Here is a 22,457-nt window from a genome sequence, read left to right as displayed (position 1 = left end):
AGCTTTAGGATAGAAGGGCTTCACTTACCTGCTCATGGTTATAAATATTCTAAAGCCAGACCTTTTCATATTTCTCAAATATATCTCAGCACTGTACAATTAAGTTCTACTTGTACAATTATTTATTTATCTTTCTTTTTTTCCTTTCTCTCCTCCATCCTTTAGCTTAAAGAAGACTGGCAGTACGTTGCCATGGTGGTTGACCGCCTCTTCCTCTGGATCTTCGTCATTTTCACCACCGTCGGCACACTGGCCATTTTTGCGGATGCCAGTTTTAACGCAACACCCAGTGACCCCTTTATGAACCCTTAATGGTACAGTTCATTACTGTGACTGTTGATTTTGAACTTCGGATCTGAGCAAGGCAGTGCACCGGCACTACACCCTGCTGGCCATTGGATTTCATCTATTCACCGCCATCCTCGTGTTTACTGTAGATAAAAGAGTGTATGTTTGGCACAATTCTGTATTGTGAAATCCATAGCAGTTTGTAACCTGTTCTTAATTAAATGTTGTGTTTAAGGCGTCGCAGTATTTCCTCTTTACGTTATGTAATCAACCCAGCACTAGCTGATACCTTTAAGTTATCTCCTGTTCTTTTGTTAGCAGCTTGTTCTCATATACAAGCATTTCGAGTCTAATCCAGCAATCAGAGGAAGTCTCGTTAAAAGCACGTACACATGCACTCACAGTGTGTGAGAGACACCTGTTTGCCATATTTACTTTTTTGTTTTTTTAAATTAAGATCAGAGAGAGGGAGAATCAAAGGCGGAGAGACAGCCCATCTGTTGTCAGTATGCGATCCCTGTGGCTGTGTGAGCATTGCGACCTCCTGCTCCCTGAGCTCGTACAGCCGGCTCCGCACACCTCCCTGCTACTGTACTGGACTTCACTCAATACAGCTGCAGCTCACTGTCAACCAAGGGCATAAAGGGACTGCACAAATAAATAACGATGATATGCGTCACCTTAAATAAACAGTACTGTTCCTTGGCTGATGAGGAAGGGGCTGTGGATTAGACAATAACATTTTCTTCACTTTTTGGAAACAAGATGGTGGTGTATAAGGTACACGCTATGGTTTTCAAAGCGTACAACATTTCAATTTCAGTTTGATTCCAAAATAATTATATGTCACCGCAAGCTACCAGCGTACGTTTATTGCTCAAGGTCTGAAATGACCATTAAATCCAAGAAACACATAGGAATGCCACTACACTGACTCTTCTTAAATTTCTATTTATAATTCTAGATATTTTACATGTTTTGTTGATTTTCTGCACAGGAGCTCCATAAGAATTGCCTCTTTCTACAGTTTTTCATGCACTAATTTAATTTCTGTGCATGGTTAATGATAAAAATAAGGGCAAATATTACATACATATTACGTACAATGTGTAATTATATATTCCCCCCCAATACTTTAAACAATTATGCACTGATATATGTACAATTCTATTAATTGTAGCAGTCATATTAAACATTATTTACCTAGAAATTCAACAGAGCAGCCAATGTTTACGACTACATCCTAGGAAAAGCCATCCAGACATTTTCAGGTGAAGAGTCCTGACTGGAATCTCCCTGCGTGTGTTTGAATTACGGTCAGTTCTGTACTGAGTGGGTTTGGAAGGGGACTTGGTGTTCTCACTGTCATAGCACACTGCATGGTTTTGAGTGTTGGCCAACGGTTCACTCAGGTCTGACTGCCGTGCTAAGTTGCCATGTTAAGCTGTATTTGGCTCCACCGTGAAGAATGAGCTACTGATACATCCGGTGCCATTCTAGTTTAGGTGCCAACCCGCTGAGCAGATATTACTGTCTGTTTAGCTGTGCTGTTTAAAACTGTCTTCGGGTCGTATCTCTGAGTTGTTTGGGGATCAATAAAAGGTGTTTCTTCTTCTTTAACTCGTTCATCCAAAGTTTCTCCTGAAATGAAGGGTAGTAAAAGGCGTTTTATCGCCTCTTTATTGTAGACAAACCTTCAGCTCTTCTGGAAGTCCTGGAGCTTTCGTTCTACATCAAGAAACAACTCGTCCTAAAGGAACTGAATGAAGCTTCATCACTTTAGAAAGCACAGATCAGTTGTTATTGGATTTTATACACCTCCAGCAGACGTTTAGTGAACCTAGGCTCATGTGCTGCTGCTTCAGTGTGTCCCATTTCAAATCTTGCTTTTCTATCGATTATTTTTTTAGTGATTAAACTACAATACAACAAGGCGTTCTGTCCTCCTATCTGCTGATGATTTTTTTTTTAGATGAAAAGCCAGAGCTAGATACTAGGAGTGGTTATACACTGTGTTTTTAATGTATTTCTCTGTGTGTGTGTGTGTGTGTGTGTGTGTGTGTGCGCGCATGTGCATGCTTGCGAGACTAATTCTTTGCACTGGTGTCACTGGGCAGCCCCAGTGGATGCCTGTCATACCTCCTGGAGGACAGAGAGAGCAAAGTGACCACAGAGAGAGAAATACAGTGGGTGAGTGAGAGAGTGAAAGACACAGAATGAAAGAGAGTGTGGCATGTTGAAAGGTTGTGTCTGAAAGACATGCTGGGCGCCTATACGCCGAGTGTGTGTTAACGTGTGTTTGTTTTGGTACATATTGAAGACTAGCAGATGTGTGTTTATAATAGATTTACATTAGGATTAGGTTTAATCGTTGTTATAATAAATGTATCTGTTAGATTTTGGACATTATTATTATTATTATTATTATTATATATAGATAATTACTTCTGTAATAAATATGGGACCTATATTTCACCCTATATCTTAAAAAGCTTGAAACACTGTGTGTGTGTGTGTGTCTCCTAGGGGAATGCTCATGCTCTCATTTTTGCTTTGTTCTCACAACCAAAATATCCCCTTTGTCATCTATTCCCCCTGTCATTCATATAACAGACACACTCTCTCTCTCTCTCTCTCTCTCTCTCTCTCTCTCATACACACACATTCACCACCAACAGGTGCCTGCCAGTGCTCCCTCTGACTGTACAACAATTCCCATAATTCCCTACCATACATAAGGCTATCCCACAGTCTGTCTCTCACTCAGAAAGAGCTTGGGGGAGTAACAAAGGATGGACTGAAGATGGGAAACTGATAAATGCTGTAGAAGCTACTGGAATCCACTTGGAATCTTTTGTATAAGCTTTAAAGGAGAACAACAAGGAGCCATCACTGGTTTTCACCTGTATGTCAGATACTGTATCTGGTGAAAGGATCATGAAGCTTCTGCTTTGGCTTCTGAGCTGCTGCAGCGTGCTCTCGTTGACAGGTAAGAGTCTCGGTGTTTAAACTTATACTCAGCCAAAGCATTCAGCTCATTTAAGCTGCATACATTTCTGACACTGATGTTCAGTTGCGCATACGTCCACACACAGCCTAACAAAATAAAGACAGACGTAGTGTACAGAACGGGACACTCCAGAGCAGCTGCAGCTAAGGTCAGTATGTCTATTGTCAAGTGTGGGCAAAAGTGAGCGTTAAGCTGAGGAGCCATGTCACTTTGTATTCTGATGGAGAAGTTAAGTCTAGCGTTATACCTGAGCTCACTAGTAGTCTTCAGGTTGAATGCAATCAGTTGTTTTATTCAGAGATTGTAATGAAGTGTAAAGCCCTTCCAGAAAGCCCTGACAATAGCAAAGAGAACAAAAACACTATTAATAATCTCGATTTGGGAAGGATCGTCTACAAACTGTACCACATACAATGTACAAGCACAGAATCTACAGCACGTTTGAATCTATTCTGCCCTTTTGGTCATAAAAATAAGCTTTAAAAATAACCCAGAGCAGATGATGTTGAACGGACAAAAGAGGAACTCAATTTCTAAAACAGAGCAAATGGATTACTCCGAGAATTATAACGTTTACAGTAAAAATACTAGTAAAATTAGAAAATACCACTAGCTACTACCCACCTCTGATAGGGGATCTGTGACGGAATGTTTCTCTACGTTTCTCTATGTCACTGTCCATGAATGAATCGATCTGTGGTGATAAATGTATCGCTTCATGAGAATAGTGTATTGTATTCATACACTGAGCCAAGTACAGACTTCAGAGGTAGCACTGAAGGTGATCATACAGTGTATTTGACCTTGCAATGTACAGAGAATGTAAATGGATCAACCAATAGAACACAGCTGTAGCAGACAGTCTCCAGTACTCGTGCAGAGTGGCATGTGATTCTGAGAAAACTCAGAGCTCTGTTACTACAACTGAAAAAGACATGGTGATGTGTGTGAGTGAAAGAAGAGCATGAGTGGGAACAATCCACACCTGATGAAGCGGAAAGAAGTGAGGGAGTATGTCAACATGTGATAGAGAGTTACACAGAAGCCCCAGAACAAGCCCCAGAAAACCCAAACACGTTGTGGGTGTGCTACAGCTGCCTGTATTTATTGGGAGAATGTTCTGGAGGCCCAGAGACTCGGATCACATTTGGGAATTAAACAAAAATGAACTCATTTGTATTGGTCTGCCTTAATGTGTTTGTGGTTTGCTTTCATATGGTGTCTTTCTTTTTTAAACGTCTTGTTTTATCACTTACTTAAACTGGCATCGTAAATACTGTTGTGTTTGATTTTCTGAGCCACAGAGTTTCACAGAGGTACAACCATGTGGGCAATTCAGGCCCAGACAGTAAACATCACCCCAGGGATTTCATTTAAGTGAACAATGGTCAGACAGCTGGAAAAGTATTCTAGGGCAGGGTTTGTTGGAGTCAGTGTTCTTTGGGCTTTAGCGAGAGAGAGAGAGAGTCATGTCAACATTAGCAAGCACCTACAGTGCCACACACCACTATAACTACTTGTCTGTGCTAAGGTTTCACTGCCTAATTATGAACTGATGCCTGTCTCACTGTGTGTGTGTGTGTGTGTGTAGGTGCCTCTGAGGCAGAACGGAGGTTGCTGCAGCACCTGTTTCAGAATTATAACTTGAAAGTGCGTCCTGCTCGGACCTGGAACGAGACGGTGATGGTCAGAGTTGGGATGACGCTAGTACAGCTGATAAGTCTGGTAGGACTTAGACAGACACTCAGAGACCGTTTTATACAAAGACATACATCACATGATTGAACTGATAGGACATGTACTAAATAAACCGGGATCTCATTGTACTCTCTGACAGTGTCTTGGACAGAGTTTTCTGGAAACCAACACTGCTTTAATTACAGCGTTTAACCAAATGCTGGTGGTGGCTCTACTCAGAGCTGTACTGATACTGAGTGTCAGCTCATGAATGGACTATTAGCTTTCATCTGACAGCACTGAATGTTTCAATGCAACACACACAAAGAAGGGTTTAACCGTAGTATGCTAATGTCAGAGTGTCTCTGCTTCTGCAGGATGAGAAGAATGGAGAGATGACAACTAATGTGTATATGAACATGGTGAGAGAGACATTCCATTTATCTTCCTCCTCACATTCTCTCTCTCTCTCTCTCTCTCTCTCTCTCTCTCTCTTTTCACTGCTTTAATTTACTTGTCAGTTTCTTATAATGAGAAATTATTGCATGTCGTATTAGCTCAGAGACTTTTTAGCTCAAAACATTTTAGCTCAGGGCATCAAGCTCTATAGTGCTGGGGAACTAAGTGGAATCTCAATCTCTCTCTCTCTAGTGAGATAGTGTAATGCTATATAACCTACAGGGGTTGAACAATGAAAGTGAAACACCTGTCATTGTAGTGTGGGAGGTGTCATGGCTAAATTGGAGCAGCCTGGTGGACAATCTTCATTAACTCCACACTGCACCAGTAAGACCATGTGCATCCAATGGTTCAAACACTGTGTCCTGAAGGCGGTGCCGTGTATCAGGACGACAACGCACCAATACACACAGCGAGACTGGTGAAAGACTGGTTTGATGAACATGAAAGTGAAGTTGAACATCTCCCATGGCCTGCACAGTCACCAGATCTAAATATTATTGAGCCACTTTGGGGTGTTTTGGAGGAGCGAGTCAGGAGACGTTTTCCTCCACCAGCATCACGTAGAGAGCTGGCCACTATCCTGCAAGAAGAATGGCTTCAAATCCCTCTGACCACTGTGCAGGACTTGTGTATGTCATTCCCAAGACCAACTGACGCTGTATCGGCCGCAAAAGGAGGCCCTACACCGCACTGATACATTACTGTGGTCTAAAACCAGGTGTTTCACTTTCATTGTCCAACCCCTGTATGACATGACATCATTGCAGTTTAACATTCACATCTAACATGTCCTTCTTCTTTCCTCACTCTTCAGGCATGGTCCGATTACAGATTTTCCTGGAATCCTAAAGACTATGACAATATCGATGTTATTCGAATCCCCCCGACCAAAGTGTGGCGTCCAGATATTTATCTAATCAACAAGTGAGTGGCCACTGTTTTTATGTAATTGTACAGGCTCAAGTTGTAACTTGTGGCATAATTTGCACACTCTACTCTTAACATGACCTGCCACCTGTCATTGCTTCTTATTTAAGCTATGTATAGGTAACCTTTGTGTCAGTGCACCCAGAGCTATGCAGGGAAGGAAGTCGAGTGATCTGAGCTATTTAGACACTGTCGAGTTTTTGCGAATGGTGTTTATGATGAACGTTCACAGTTTAATTGTTACATAGGAGGAGCCAAACGTTAGCATTCTTAAGACTGGAAATATGCCAGTGCACTTTAGTGTATTGTTTCTGTTGAAGAACAGATGATAACTGACGTGTTGTTTGTTTTTGCAGCAACGATGGGCAGTTTGATGTTGCTTTATATGTGAATGTGTTAGTCAAAAACGATGGCACTGTTTCCTGGCTGCCCCCGGCTATTTACCGCAGCTCCTGTTCCATAGAGGTACATAGCAATAACAGTACAGCACCTCAACCACTAAAGTCAACTTAAACTGGTCTAGTTTCAGTTTATAAGTGCAGGAATGTGAGCAGTCGTCCAGTGGTAGATTTAGAGGGGTATTGATAGCACTGTGGCCAGTCAAATCTAACAGACAACACACAAAGTTATATACAATCTCTTAATAGAAATGACCAAGAGTGCTCTGAATTTGGAAGTGAATAGCATGGTTTCTATTTTAACCCTCTAGGTGGCGTACTTCCCATTTGACTGGCAGAATTGCACCATGGTGTTTCGTTCGTATACCTATGATGCCTCAGAAGTGGACCTGCAGTATGGGCTGGATGAGGATGGAAATGAACTACATGAGATAGTCATTGATAAAAATGCTTTCACTGGTCAGTCCACTTTTTACTCTGCTCTTTTTTCATTTCTGCACAAAAAGCAGTCGATAATTACAATGAACGATGGTGCAATCGGTAAGACAGTTCTTCCGTTTACTCAGAGAATGGGGAGTGGCAGATCTGCCACAAAGCCTCCAGGAAGAATGTGCAGGAAGACCTCTATGAGGATATCACCTTCTACCTGATCATCGAGAGGAAACCGTTGTTCTACATCATCAACATCATTGTTCCCTGCATCCTCACTAGTGTCCTGGCTATTTTCGTCTTCTATCTGCCACCTGGAGCAGGTGAAATACCACTGCATTGTTAAGATTTCATTCCTCTTTAGCCTTCTGAGACCAGGGGTTTAAAAGGGCACAATTGGAATGGCTCTCTGGGTGCGTTGGATGGCATCCCCTCCCCCTCCACAACACACAAGCACATTGCTAGCCATCTGTTGGCTGATGTGACAGATCCAGGGAGTTAGTATTGTCCTCAAGAGTGTTAAACAGTAAAGTGGCATTATGTTAAACGCAGGTTACACATGTCTCAGAGGAAGCATGTGCTCTTTAGTAGTTTAGTAGTGTGAGTACATTTTATTTCACAGGTTTAATTCCCAAGTACAAGAGTTGGACAATGAAAGTGAAACACCTGGTTTTAGACCACAGTAATGTATTAGTACGGTGTAGGACCTCCTTTTGCGGCCGATACAGCGTCAGTTGGTCTTGGGAATGACATACACAAGTCCTGCACAGTGGTCAGAGGGATTTGAAGCCATTCTTCTTGCAGGATAGTGGCCAGGTCTCTACGTGATGCTGGTGGAGGAAAACGTTTCCTGACTCGCTCCTCCAAAACACCCCAAAGTGGCTCAATAATATTTAGATCTGGTGACTGTGCAGGCCATGGGAGATGTTCAACTTCACTTTCATGTTCATCAAACCAGTCTTTCACCAGTCTCGCTGTGTGTATTGGTGCGTTGTCGTCCTGATACACGGCACCGCCTTCAGGACACAGTGTTTGAACCATTGGATGCACATGGTCTTACTGGTGCAGTGTGGAGTTCATGAAGATTGTCCACCAGGCTGCTCCAATTTAGCCCTGAAACCTCCCACACTACAATGACAGGGGTTTCACTTTCATTGTCCAACCCCTGTAGTTAATGAAAGGGTTAATACTTGTATACACAAAGCGAAACTGATTCGCCACCTGCCGTGCCGCTGTACCACCTGCACTTTTAAATTGTGTGATGTTTGTAAAAGTATCCATGCCCCTAAACTAATCAGAGATGTAACAGTAATTGTAGCATTTCTTGTTTCCTCCAGGAGAGAAGATGACGCTGTCCATCTCCGTCCTCATCGCACTCACTGTCTTCATGCTGTTGCTTGCTGATAAAGTCCCTGAGACCTCTCTTGGAATTCCCATTATTGTAAATTATGTGATGTTCACCATGATCATGGTGACATTCTCTGTCATCCTGAGTGTGGTGGTGTTAAACCTGCACCACAGGACCCCCAGCACACATTATATGCCCAACTGGGTGCGCAAGGTCAGCCAGCATGATCACCTTCTTAACAATAAACCATTACTAAAAACAGATTTCACTGCTATTAATCAATATTCCTTATTCCGAAGTGCATAGAGTGTGCTGAACAACATAAGGATTCCATAGCTTATATAGTTTTCATTCTTCAGCTACTTGCAGGGTTAGCTACTCTGTGATCCTCAGTGCTAACACACAGAATACGTAGGGAACAATGGGAATGCAAGTTCACAACATATTCATTCAAATTGTATTATGTCTCAGGTATTTATTACCTTCTTGCCGGCGTACCTGGGGATGTTCAGGCCTCGCCCAGAGGAATCTGAGGAGCAGGAGCCCACAGATGACCTGCCATGCAGACATGCTAGTCATACCGACCATTCATTCAGAGCTGGAGGAGAATATTTCGTCCGCAAGATCAACCCTGAGCTGGTCGTGCCATGGAGAGGGAGGTGAATATAAAGCTGAAACGAAACTGAAATAAGTCCTATATGGGTTTTGTGTGTGAAGCAATTTGATTAAAGTGGTGATTAAATTAATATTAACAACACAATCCATACTTTAAATGACTATCAGTCACTGTAAAGCCTGAAATATGATCAAAGAAAAGCCAGAAGCTACTTATATCGATGCCTAATATCCATTATCGAACATTCTCATTCTGTGTCTGACTAAAAGGTAATATTATGTTATTATTATATGGTTGTAGATTAAACTTCTTAGGGCGGCATGGTGGGTTCGATTCCCGCTCCGGTCTGTGAGGAGTGTGGTGTGTTCTCCCTGTGTCTGCGTGGGTTTCCTCCGGGTGACTGTCTGTGGGGAGTGTGGTGTGTTCTCCCTGTGTCTGCGTGGGTTTCCTCCGTGTGACTGTCTGTGAGGAGTGTGGTGTGTTCTCCCTGTGTCTGCGTGGGTTTCCTCCGGGTGACTGTCTGTGGGGAGTGTGGTGTGTTCTCCCTGTGACTGCGTGGGTTTCCTCCGGGTGACTGTCTGTGGGGAGTGTGGTGTGTTCTCCCTGTGTCAGCGTGGGTTTCCTCCGGGTGACTGTCTGTGAGGAGTGTGGTGTGTTCTCCCTGTGTCTGCGTGGGTTTCCTCCGGGTGACTGTCTGTGGGGAGTGTGGTGTGTTCTCCCTGTGTCTCCGTGGGTTTCCTCCGGGTGACTGTCTGTGAGGAGTGTGGTGTGTTCTCCCTGTGTCTGGTTCTGGACCCACCGCGACCCTGAACTGGATAAGGGTTACAGATAATGAATGAATGAATGAAAACTTCTTAAGTACTGCACAAATCCCACCAGCCAGCAATCCCCCTAAGTCTCTATAGACCATTGATAAATATGAATTATTTTTTTTATAATTCTCTGTCTCTCTCTCTCTCTCAGTTTATTTGGCCTTTTTATTGTAATCCACCATTACACTCAGCGCTGCACCACTGTGCTCATGGGGTCATAGACAGGGATTGTGACTCTGGGGTCTTCCACTCATGTGGCTATGTGCTGGTGGTCATTTCTTTTCTCCTTCCAAGGGCATTTGATCTTAGTCCCACTAAGCCTGGTCGCTCGCCACTGTCGCCAGCTCCCTAAGCCCCTGTTTAGTTTGGGCATTAGCCGTAATCCACATGAGGACAGAGCAGAAGGGAGAGCTGAGGATGAGTGGATGGATGGATGGAAAGATAGCTGGAAGAAAAGTGTGCTTTGAGGAGTTTGGAGGAATATCTGAGGCAATGGGTTTCCTAAGGGACTGTGTGTCAAAATGGAGAAATGAGGGCTACGTGATCAAGAGCATTGTGGGTAGAGAGAGAGAGAGAGAGAGAGAGAGAGAGAGAGAGAGAGAGAGAGAGAGAGAGAGAGAGAGAGAGGAGAGAGTGAGAGACACAGAGAGAGAGAGAGAGAGAGAGAGAGAGAGAGAGAGAGAGAGAGAGAGAGAGAGAGAGAGAGGAGAGAGAGAGAGAGAGAGAGAGAGAGAGAGAGAGAGACAGACAGACAGACAGGAGAGAGAGAGAATGAGAGAGACAGAGTGGGAGAGTGAGAATGAGAGAGAGAGAGACAGAGAGAGGAGAGAGTGAGAGACAGAGAGAGAGAGAGAGAGGAGAGAGAGAATGAGAGAGACAGAGTGAGAGAGTGAGAATGAGAGAGACAGAGTGAGAGAGAGAGACAAAGAGAGGAGAGAGTGAGAGACACAGAGAGAGAGAGAGAGAGAGAGAGGAGGGAGACAGACAGGAGAGAGTGAGAGAGAGAGAGGAGAGAGTGAGAGAGAGAGAGAGAGAGAGAGAGGAGAGAGAGACAGAGAGAGAGAGTGAGAGAGAGACAGAGAGAGAGAGTGAGAGAGAGGAGAGAGACAGAGGAGAGAGTAAGAATGAGAGAGACAGAGAGAGAGAGAAAGAGAGAGAGACAGAAAGTGAGAATGAGAGACAGACAGAGAGAGAGAATGAGTTTTTAAATCAGATCCTGAATGGAAGTTTACATCTGTTGGGTGATGAACAGAGGTATGAATATGGAGTAATTTTTTTCTGTCTCACGCTACATTTCTGTCCTGCTTTTACAGTATTTTTTTCTTTGTCTTCTAATTCACTCACACTCTCTCTCTCTCTCTCTCCCTCAGTAACCAGTTTGAAAGATCTGCAGTTAGTTTTGTAATAATTCCCCTGAATTGTCCAAAGTATACTCAGGAATTATTAAATAATTGCAGTAATAAATTCAGCAACTAATCTGAATTGTTCAGTACCTGGTGTGATTTATTCAGAAATGTTTATATATTAGTCAGAACTAACTCAATAATTTATAATAACTAATTAATAACTGTTCTGGAATAATCAGGAATTAATCCAAAGCATTTAAGTAAAAGCTATGAACTATTGAGTAACAGATATTAGAAACTCTGTCTGTGAGGAGCTGGTGTGTTCTCCCTGTGTCTGTGTGGGTTTCCTCCGGGTGACTGTCTGTGAGGAGTGTGTTGTGTTCTCCCTGTGTCCGAGTGGGTTTCCTCCGGGTGACTGTCTGTGAGGAGTTGGTGTGTTCTCCCTGTGTCCGAGTGGGTTTCCTCCGGGTGACTGTCTTTGAGGAGTTGGTGTGTTCTCCCTGTGTCCGAGTGGGTTTCCTCCGGGTGACTGTCTGTGAGGAGTTGGTGTGTTCTCCCTGTGTCCGAGTGGGTTTCCTCCGGGTGCTCCAGTTTCCTCCCACAGTCCAAAAAAACACACGTTGGTAGGTGGATTGGTTAGGTGTATGAGTGAATGTGTGAGTGTGTGTGTTGCCCTGTGAAGGACTGGCGCCCCCTCCAGGGTGTATTCCCGCCTTGTGCCCAATGATTCCAGGTAGGCTCTGGACCCACCGCGACCGTGAACTGGATAAGGGTTACAGATAATGAATGAATGAATAGAAAAGATTTGCATTTGTAAATCAAATGTTGTGAATGTGTGAATCAGACCCTTTTTTGACTGCATAGTGGTCCTGTGTGGGTCTTGACCATTGAAGAACAGGGTGGTAGGAGGCTAACACTTTATGCAGAGAAACAAATGGAGTACACCCTGTAACTGCAGAACTAGCTCAGTGTGGTCAGTGGAGCTGAGGGAATGGACAGTGAGTGTAGAAACAAGGAGGTGGTCATTATGTTATGGCTGATCGGCTGAAAGTGATGCAAAACTTAACAACACAAGTACAAAAAGGGTTTCTATGGGAAATCAACAGGGAAAAAAACTTCAGTCACATACAAACTACGAGCATTCCATTCCACAGTAAAAGATGGAACTGTAAATGTAATGCCCTTTGACTATTGCTTTACTGTGGGTATTGGTGTGTTTGCGTGTGCCTGGGCTTTCATGTGTGTGTGTTTATGTCTGAGTGAAGGTGTGAAGGCTAGAAATATGGTAAGGCATTTATAGTGTGGTTGGTGTCAGTGTAGTGACTTCTGGACGTGTGGGGCATTCCTCCTCCACTCTTCCTCTCCATCTGTCTGCTGCAGGCGTGAAGTTAACACGGTTTTAAAACGGATGTGTTTGTGACACGGGGGTGATGTGTTCACATAACACAATCAAAACAGTGCTGAGTGTGTGTGTGTGTGTGTTGATAAGTGTATAATCCCTGTTGGAAAAAGCATGTCCTTGGAAGAACACAGACTGAACCCAGTGACTCCCCCAATACACAGGTCTCTACAGTCTTTCATTCACACACACAGCACTGAGTAAACGGCTTAGTTTGAAGTGTTCTAAGTACACGGTGCATCTAACATTGACCATTAATGATACACACTTACTGGTGTTCCTGTTGAAAGGGCTCCGAAGGTCTGTACTGTGTAAGCAATGTTACACCGTCATTCTTAGAATGATGGAACATAGGGGTGGCATCTCAGCTGACCTTGAGGGGCCACGAGGAGACATGCCACTGCACTCAAAACACAGTAACCTCTATGAATAAGTGTGGTGTGGGTGGGGGGTGTTCAGGCTTGTGTGTGTGTTTCTGTTTCATGAGTCTCTGTATTCTTAGTGTGACTTTGACTTTCTATCCCCTTGTGTACTGTATATTCGTCTATACCCCTTTATAGTCAGAATGTATGTTGTCACTGTCCAAAATATATGTATATATATAAATCAGATTTGAGGGCGGCACGGTGGCACAGCAGGTAGGTGTCGCAGTCACACACTGTGAAGTGACTGTCTGTGAAGAGTGTGGTGTGTTCTCCCTGTGTCTGTGTGGGTTTCCTCCGGGTGACTGTCTGTGAGGAGTGTGGTGTGTTCTCCCTGTGTCTGCGTGGGTTTCCTCCGGGTGACTGTCTGTGAGGAGTGTGGTGTGTTCTCCCTGTGTCTGCGTGGGTTTCCTCCGGGTGACTGTCTGTGAGGAGTGTGGTGTGTTCTCCCTGTGTCTGCGTGGGTTTCCTCCGGGTGACTGTCTGTGAGGAGTGTGGTGTGTTCTCCCTGTGTCTGTGTGGGTTTCCTCTGGGTGACTGTCTGTGAGGAGTGTGGTGTGTTCTCTCTGTGTCTGCGTGGGTTTCCTCCGGGTGACTGTTTGTGAGGAGTGTGGTGTGTTCTCCCTGTGTCTGTGTGGGTTTCCTCTGGGTGACTGTCTGTGAGGAGTGTGGTGTGTTCTCCCTGCGTCTGTGTGGGTTTCCTCCGGGTGACTGCCTGTGAGGAGTGTGGTGTGTTCTCCCTGTGTCTGCGTGGGTTTCCTCCGGGTGCTCCGGTATCCTCCCACAGTCCAAAAACACACGTTGGTAGGTGGATTGGACACTCAAAAGTGTAGGTGTGTGTGAATGTGTGTGATGGCGCCCCCTCCAGGGTGTATTCCCGCCTTGCGCCCAATGATTCCAGGTAGGCTCTGGACCCACCGCGACCCTGAACAGGATAAGCACTTACAGATAACGAATGAATGAATGATATTAAAAGCTGTGGTAATTTTAGTAATTCTTGTTGCCTTATCCTCTGAAGTCAGTATGTTTAGAAGGCAGTATGCATTGATAAATTAAATGTGCTTTGTGTGCTTGTGTTTTACAGTCGTCCTGATGGCACAGTGCAGCTGCAGAGATTTTTTGACAGTGACAGCTACTGTCTGATCCTGCCCCCAGATCTCAAATCTGCCATTGCTGCCATCACCTACATGGCCGAACAACTGAAAAAACAAGATGTGGATGATACTGTGAGTGCACACACACGTATTAATCCTGCAGTTATCTAGTGTATTCCTTAAATACAAGTGATTGTATTCATGTTGCAAGTCAGTTTATCTGCGGTAAATTGAGGCTACATTCATGGAGTGATTGATATAATCCTGTAATTAAGAAAAGTTTGGAAGTGTGTTTGTGAATTAAAATATAAAAACATTGCCAAAAGATACCTAGAGGTTTTGTGTTTGCTTAAATCACATCATGTTGTGTATATTACACGTTACATGAATGGGAGTGCTGAAAAAAATACAAATATAGATATCAATTAGTGTTGTAATTGTATAATACAGTAAGGAGGAGTAAAACAACATAAACAAATATCGATAAAGAAACTACAGGCAATACATTTCTGTAATTGGACCATTGCAACTTTTATACAATTGTGTGTGTGTGTGTGTGTTCGTATGTACAGATGACTGATGACTGGCAGTACATTGCCATCGTGGTGGATCGTCTCTTCTTCTGGCTCTTTGTCATCATTACCACTCTGGGCACTCTGGCCATGTTTCTGGATGCTAGCTTCAACCATACACCTGACAACCCTTTTCCTTGAGAGAAATACAGAAACACACACACACACACACACACACACAATGTCTGGACACAGTGTAACATATGATCATTTATATGTATATATCAAAGTACTATATCCATAGTCCACAAGTACAAATGTGTCAGTGTGTGCACATTTTTTAAACCTAATCCTAAAAGGAACGTCAGTAACCAAAGATGTGTTTTTGTTTTCTTTGTAAAAAGTAAATTACAAATTCAGGACTATTTTTGTTGGTATGAGAACTGTGGATTTATTTGTGACTTTTTCCAGTTCTCCTACAAAATAAACATTTTTGCTATGGACATCTATGAACAGTATGGAAAAAAAAAATCACACACAATGTTTGTTTCCATGCATTCGGGGCAATTACATAATCTTCCGCTGATTTTGTGGAGACTTTCCCTTAAAGGCTAAGCACCACTTAATGGTCCTCCATGAATATTCCACATTATTGTAGTTACTGACAGATATAAGTATGAATTAAAATGAAAATAGCAGCTTAATTTGCTTTAAAACTGACAATTTTATTAAATTGACGGAAAAACCCGAGCTCTCTACGGAAATTCTCGAACGCAGCCGTGACGTCACTGGTGGACAACAGCTGAACAACGCCGCGGTAAAACACCGTTATGACTGACTGTTATGACAGTATCTAGCTAAATAACCAACATTATTCATGACAGTAGCCTAGCAATAAGCTAAACTCAAATTTAGAGGTACCGTTATTCTTGTAAATGTGATCGAAGTCGAACTCGAATTCCTCCGACACTATAAACCTCCGTAATGCAGCTACGTAGCCGAGTATAATCTGAGCCACCGAGTTTAGCGAGTCAAGCTAACGTTAACTAACACCAACTAAAACAGGCGAAATGAGCGTCCTTACCCTGTTTACCTCCATGTTACAGAGGCTCTTGAACACCTTTCGTTGGTGTCCTTACATGCCCATATTGTTGGAAAAGCGCCAGTGAAATGAGCACTACAGATTTGTGATGTGTCGGTCGCGAACGAACCGGTTCAAAGAGCCGGCTCTTGTAAGTGAACGATGAGAGCCGGTTCCCGTTTAAGACCGAGCCATTTTTTTCTAAGGCTTGTCATTCAACCAATCAGAGAACAACAAGCAAGCTAATTTTAAAGTGGACAAATTTAGTCCATTTTCTGGATATTTTGGGATCTTTGGGTCATTTGTTCACAGATGTCCCACTGTACATTGAATGATTGCAGCCAAAAACAACACCTTTTCCTCATTGTGCATTAAATTAAGTGCAGCTTCTAGAGTGTTGTCCACCGTCTACGTCACAGGCAAGACGCCTATTAGAGTTTCCCAACACCGTTGGGGGCGGGGACCAACGGTCTTTTAAACCTTATTCCTTCAATTAGTAAGAAATAACATGTTTTCTGACTCTCAATAAACACAAGTTAGGAACTCAAACTCCACTGTATTTATTTGTTTGACACTTTCATAGAGCTGCTGCTTAGCCTTTAAATTATCCTTACTTTATTCATACCACAGGCCTAATCTCATCCAAAACCTTAACCATAATCTACCACTAACCCTTACCTCAAACTTCAATCATGTTTTTTTCTAAACATGTAATAATTTATGTGGTGGGGACCACAGTGAAATATAGATTACCACCCACTCTCTCACACACACACACACACACACACACACACACAGACCAAAGCATTTTCTTTTGCAAACCAGTTTTCCACACTCTTTCTCTTCCAGAATTTACACAAAGTTCCAAAGCTTTGGCGCAGGAACTGATGACCAGAATTGTCTGTTGACTGTTTTATTTTGAATCTGTAGTTGCTTAATGCTGATATTGTGAGGATATTGTGTCATTTCTGTGTAAGTTTTACCTTGATCTTATTTGTATGGATTCTTGCTTTTCTGATGTTTCCTCAGTCTCTCATTTACTGAATCACTGTTTCTCATGTTCTGTTGGTTACGATTACTCAAATATAGATGATGTGATGATTTGAGAGGAAATACTGTGGGTTTCTGTTTGAAAAAGCACAATGTGTTACTGTAAACTATATGACTTTTGTTTAACGGTGTTCACTTTTGTTAGTCACTTGTCTCTCTGTTTCTCTCGGGACTGCTCGTTGATGCAGTTCATTCTTCAGCTGATTAACTTCGCCCTCAAGGGGGAGACTCCTGTGGTATGTCCAAGGCATTTGGATATTGACATCCACTCAAAACCTGGCAAAACTGAAGTGTCTCTTTTGGAACAATAGTTTTCATTGTTTGTGTTCACCGTTTGCTAAAGTTATTATTCAGAAATGTTTTTATCAACCATGGTCTGAACCGCCGAGGCTAATAGATGTTCTTAACCAGCTTTTTAGAACATCACACTAACGGTTACATAATCATCCCAGAGAAAGAGGTACTCCACCTTGTTCCACTCCGCTTTCCACTCCACTCAGGAATGCTGCAGCTCAGTGAGTCGTAACTTGAAGCACAAACTATTAGAACGAGGAGAAAACATACCTTTTTACCGCTGTGAAATGAAGCTTTACTGAATTGATACATACACACCCATTAATAATTATTAGAATAATACAAATGAGAGCATGACAACGAATAGTTAAAGACTCTGGTGGATTGCTTGACAGTAGCATGTTTTTTCAAGCTATTCATTCGTTTCTTTTATCGGGAAGAAGCCCTAGATTTGAATAAGTATTTACTTGATTTAACACTTTTTAGACATTTCTGTGATGAACTTGTCCAGAGTGTGTTCCTGACTTATTAAAATGACCGTATAATTATATGAATGACTTCTTTGATGTGTACAGACACGAGACCAAGCTTCATTTGTTTAATTTCCAGAAACTGGGACTCCACACAGTGGTTGGAAAAACTGAAAGAGGAAGAAAAAGAATGGAAGCTGGACTAAAAGTAGAGGGTGAACGCACTGATCATGGTGAACGTTAGATTATATTCCTTTATTTGGACTTTTTTATTAATATATTTTGAGATTTTTTTTGTCCTGATGCTGAAAAATGAACGTGTACTTAACCATTTGAGTATTACCTGAATATAAAGGGGTCTCTGATTGTATTGATTGATTGTTTATGGAATGTATTTTATGAGACAAATTTTTTGATGACATTAAGTAAATGTGCACTTTCACATTTTTTTGCATGGACTGGAGAGAGTGAAAGAGAGAAAAAGAGAGAGAACGAGAGAGTGAGTGAGAGAGAGAGAACAAGAGAGAGAGTGAGAGAGAGAACGAGAGAGAGAGAGAGAGAGAACAAGAGAGAGAGAGAGAACGAGAGAGTGAGTGAGAGAGAGAGAGAACCAGAGAGAGAGAGAGAGAAAACAAGAGAGAGAGGGAGAGAGAACGAGAGAGAGACAGAGAGAAAACAAGAGAGAGAGAGAGAACCAGAGAGAGAGAGAGAGAGAGAGAGAACGAGAGAGTGGGTTAGAGAGAGAGAGAACAAGAGAGAGACAGAGAAAACAAGAGAGAGATGGAGAGAGAGACAGAGAGAACGAGAGAGTGAGTTAGAGAGAGAGAGAACAAGAGAGAGACAGAGAGAAAACAAGAGAGAGAGGGAGAGAGAACGAGAGAGAGAGAGAGAGAGAGAGAACAAGAGAGAGTGAGACAGAGAACGAGAGAGAAAACGAAGGAGAGAGAGAGAGAGAGAACAAGAGAGAGAGGGAGAGAGAACGAGAGACAGAGAGGGAGAGAGAACGAGAGAGAGACAGAGAGAAAACAAGAGAGAGAGAACAAGAGAGTGAGTGAGAGAGAGAGAGAGACATAGACAGAGAATGAGAGAGAAAGAGAGAACCGGACAGCGTGAAAGAGAGGGAGAACGAGAGAGAGAGTGAAAGAGAGAGAGAGAGAGAGAGAGAGAGAGAACAATATAAAATGTCTTATTGCCAGAGTCATTGCTTTTAAGGGAGAACTAGGTGCCAGTGTGTTTTATTGCAAACGGTTCAGTGGCCTTCAAAGCAGGCTTACAGCAGTTTAATCAGGCTTTCACACTGTCTGTTCTCTTTACAAAGCAGTGGAGCCAGGCCGAAGTGAAGCAAAGCACTTCTTTTGAGGTGATTTAGTACTTTCTGCTCCCCTATTGAGTGCTGTGTTGAGGTGAGGGCACAAGACGTATGTGCGCTTACAGGAATAAGGAGTGAGAAAACCTCTGACAACACTGTCTCTTCTTTTGTGTGTCAGTGATTTTTGGCTCATGGTTTGGGAAGCTGCCAGTAGAGTGGCAAATAAATCAGGTAACCAGGGGTAGCTGTGCCACCGCATGCTTTAAGAGAAATGTTCCTGGGATGAAGTTTTGTTCCTCCTCCTTTTTGTCCTCACTCTTCTCTCCCCACCCTTCATCCTTGGCCTTTTCCTAACTGTTTACTTCAGCTAAAGGAGTCCTGGAATGTTCTGACCTTCTGAGGAAAGGAAGACGTTTGAAGGAACATTTGAAGACACCTCTTATAATAATTAGAGAATTCAGTCCTATTACAGTACACACATTTTGGACACGTTCAAGTGAAGGAACACCATCCAATACCTTTGAGATTTTAGTGTTGTTTGTTATCTTAAGCTACTACTGCAACATCAGGACCAGCCCTAACTAACGAACTTGTGGCTGAATGTCATCAAATCCTTACAGCAAGTTTCCCCAGAAGAGTTAAAAACGTGTATGGCAGGGAATGGGGGATACTACCTGTTAATGCGTTTGTGTGAGCCAGTGTCCGCAAATATTTGGCAGTGAAGATTCAATGTTTCTATGTTATTTTCCAGAGTTCATTTACAATGTTCAGAAAAACAAACAAAAAAAAACTGTCCACTGTGATTAGTTGCAGTTAGTTGATTTTTCCTTCTTAAGATTGAAGCTGAATGTGTGTCGCCCTGTGAAGGACTGGCGCCCCCTGCAGAGTGTGTTCACACCTTGCGCCCAGTGATTCCAGGTAGGCTCCGGACCCACCGTGACCCTGAACTGGATACGGTTACAGACAATGAATGAATGAAAGATTGAAGCTTTTAATATTTGATATTTAAATGTGAAATAAAATAATATAATGGAATTACGTTTATATTAATGGTGTCTGCTAATTCATGTTCTCTAACCACTTCTCGCAGTTCAGGGTCTCTGTGGGTCCAGAGACTACCCAGAATCATTGGTCATGAGGCAGGAGCACTTACGACGGCACCAGTCAATCACAGAGCGCCATTCACTCACACCTATGGACACATTTGAGTAGTCAATCTACTGTGGAGTGAAACTGGAACACCCATTAAAGGCCCCTTCAACAAATGCATTCTAAATATGTGTGAATAGAGCCAGTAATATTCCAGAGTACCATGCCGTGCTTTATAGATAATGCCCCATGCCTTCAGCACAGACAGTCACCCAGAGGAAACCCAAGCAGACACAGGGAGAACACACCACACTCCTCACAGACAGTCACCCGGAGTAAACCTAGCAGACACAGGGAGAACACACCACACTCCTCACAGACAGTCACCCAGAGGAAATCCAGGCAGACACAGGGAGAGCACAGACAGTCACCCGGAGGAAACCTAGCAGACAGAGGGAGAACACACCACACTCCTCACAGACAGTCACCCAGAGGAAACCCAAGCAGACACAGGGAGAACACACCACACTCCTCACAGACAGTCACCCGGAGGAAACCCACGCAGACACAGGGAGAACACACCACACTCCTCACAGACAGTCACCCGGAAGAAACCCACGCAGACACAGGGAGAACACACCACACTCCTCATAGACAGTCACCCGGAGGAAACCCACGCAGACACAGGGAGAACACACCACACTCCTCACAGACAGTCACCCGGAGGAATCCCACGCAGACACAGAGAGAACACACCACACTCCTCACAGACAGTCACCCGGAGGAAACCCACGCAGACACAGGGAGAATACAGCACACTCTTCACAGACAGTCACCCGGAGGAAACCCACGCGGACAAACAAAAATAAAAACAAATACTTTAATTACATTTGTAAAATGTGGTATATTTAAATTTGGACCCTCCAGCCCTTACTAAACTGAGAGACTGTACCACGTTGCTCCACTTTACAATATCTGAAAGGTCCATCTGACTCCTGCACCTCCTGCGTCTACACAAACTCATAAATCTGCCCCCACAACAACACCGTGTGTTGCTAGGGTGGAAGTGGAAATCATTTCCTGTCTGATTAGGATTATTGCAACCTCTATGAGCTCCTAAGCATGGCCTCCCTCCCTGTGTTTGCTCGTTGAGACAGTGGCGCCGGCTCTGTGAGGAACACAATGGCTCGCAGTGTTCCAGGAGTGCTGCCTTTGCCAGGACACACAGGACGTGCAGGGCTCGGTTGATGGAGTATTCAGACGTGACATGCATCACGTGCCCTGTGAACATTAGACCATGGGTAAGGCCCAGAGAGTGGGGCATCTGGGTGTTTTTCTGCCTCAGCTCTGTGGTGTTTAGTGGCGTTTTCCTGTATTCTTGTCTATTCATAGATACAACTTAACATTATAGTAACATAACCTTCTATCTTGCTTTTAGTCGTAGTATAGAGCAGGTGATATTTATTAATTATATTCAGATAAACAAACTATGGGGAGGGGGGTGTATTAAAATTCCACAGAACTCTCAAATCTTAGATTAACTAAAAAAATAACAAGGGAGTCTTTCTGGTTCTCTTTAAATCCTCACAGCTAGAGGTTTCCTAGACCAGGCCCCATAGCCAGGGCATGTTAAATAAACTCTGTTTATCTCTAAAAAATATATATATATATATATATAACCTTTGCAGTCTGTACAATGTGGGGTTATGCTATGTACCCTTATCGTACTTACTGACTGGACTGTGTACTAATATGAAATTACATGGAGTATGTGTATATCAGCACTATTATCACCATGCTTTGTATTGTGTTAAAATTGCTGGAAAAAACATATTTAATTTTAGATTCCAGTAATTAACCAGATTTACCACAGCCAGATTTTTTATACACTGTAAAACACTGTAAAAAACTTGCTGTAAATTTACAGCGAGTCTGCTACAGTATTTTACCGTAAAACACAGTATTTACAGTAATTTAGTGTATTATTCAATTACAGTAATATGCTGTAAATTTGAAATACAGTAGTGTTCCTGTAAAAATACGGTGAATGGCTGGGAACTCTGCAGCCAGTATTTTACTGTAAATCACGGTATTTACAGTAAATTATTGTATTATTCAATTACAGTAATATGCTGTAAATTTGAAATACAGTAGTGTTCCTGTAAAAATACAGTAAATGGCTGGGAACTCTGCAGCCAGTATTTTACTGTAAATCACGGTATTTACAGTAATTTATTGTATTATTCAATTACAGTAATATGCTGTAAATTTGAAATACAGTAGTGTTCCTGTAAAAATACAGTAAATGGCTGGGAACTCTGCAGCCAGTATTTTACTGTAAATCACGGTATTTACAGTAAATTATTGTATTATTCAATTACAGTAATATGCTGTAAATTTGAAATACAGTAGTGTTCCTGTAAA

General features: G+C 42.8%; 2 protein-coding genes across 2 annotated transcripts in view; both read left to right on the top strand.

The window, feature by feature from the left end:
* The window catches only part of chrnb1 (cholinergic receptor, nicotinic, beta 1 (muscle)), a 39,495-nt gene extending 39,016 nt beyond the window's left edge, over positions 1-479 (top strand). The window contains exon 11 of the mRNA XM_066680757.1: positions 166-479. Within this exon, the coding sequence (XP_066536854.1) occupies positions 166-312 (147 nt within the window). The 3' untranslated portion in view covers positions 313-479. The remainder of the gene's footprint in view (positions 1-165) is intronic.
* Positions 480-3,225: 2,746 nt separating this feature from the next.
* Positions 3,226-14,941, top strand: chrnb1l (cholinergic receptor, nicotinic, beta 1 (muscle) like). Its single transcript, XM_066681181.1, has 11 exons — positions 3,226-3,277; positions 4,890-5,023; positions 5,353-5,397; positions 6,252-6,361; positions 6,721-6,829; positions 7,074-7,221; positions 7,329-7,514; positions 8,529-8,752; positions 9,011-9,198; positions 14,219-14,360; positions 14,801-14,941. The coding sequence occupies exons 1-11, from the start codon at positions 3,226-3,228 to the stop codon at positions 14,939-14,941; spliced, it is 1,479 nt and encodes a 492-aa protein (XP_066537278.1).
* The last annotated feature ends 7,516 nt before the right edge of the window (positions 14,942-22,457 follow it).

Source organism: Hoplias malabaricus, chromosome 9 (assembly GCF_029633855.1).
Source record: "Hoplias malabaricus isolate fHopMal1 chromosome 9, fHopMal1.hap1, whole genome shotgun sequence".
Lineage (NCBI taxonomy): Eukaryota > Metazoa > Chordata > Actinopteri > Characiformes > Erythrinidae > Hoplias > Hoplias malabaricus.
This window is presented reverse-complemented; position numbering and strand designations above follow the sequence as displayed.

Excerpts from the sequence above, each read along its gene's own strand:
- chrnb1l (XM_066681181.1), top strand. The coding sequence starts at position 3,226 with ATGAAGCTTCTGCTTTGGCTTCTGAGCTGCTGCAGCGTGCTCTCGTTG. Across the intron at positions 6,362-6,720 it reads GATATTTATCTAATCAACAA|CAACGATGGGCAGTTTGATG; the intron begins GTGAGTGGCCAC and ends TTGTTTTTGCAG. Across the intron at positions 7,515-8,528 it reads CTATCTGCCACCTGGAGCAG|GAGAGAAGATGACGCTGTCC; the intron begins GTGAAATACCAC and ends TGTTTCCTCCAG.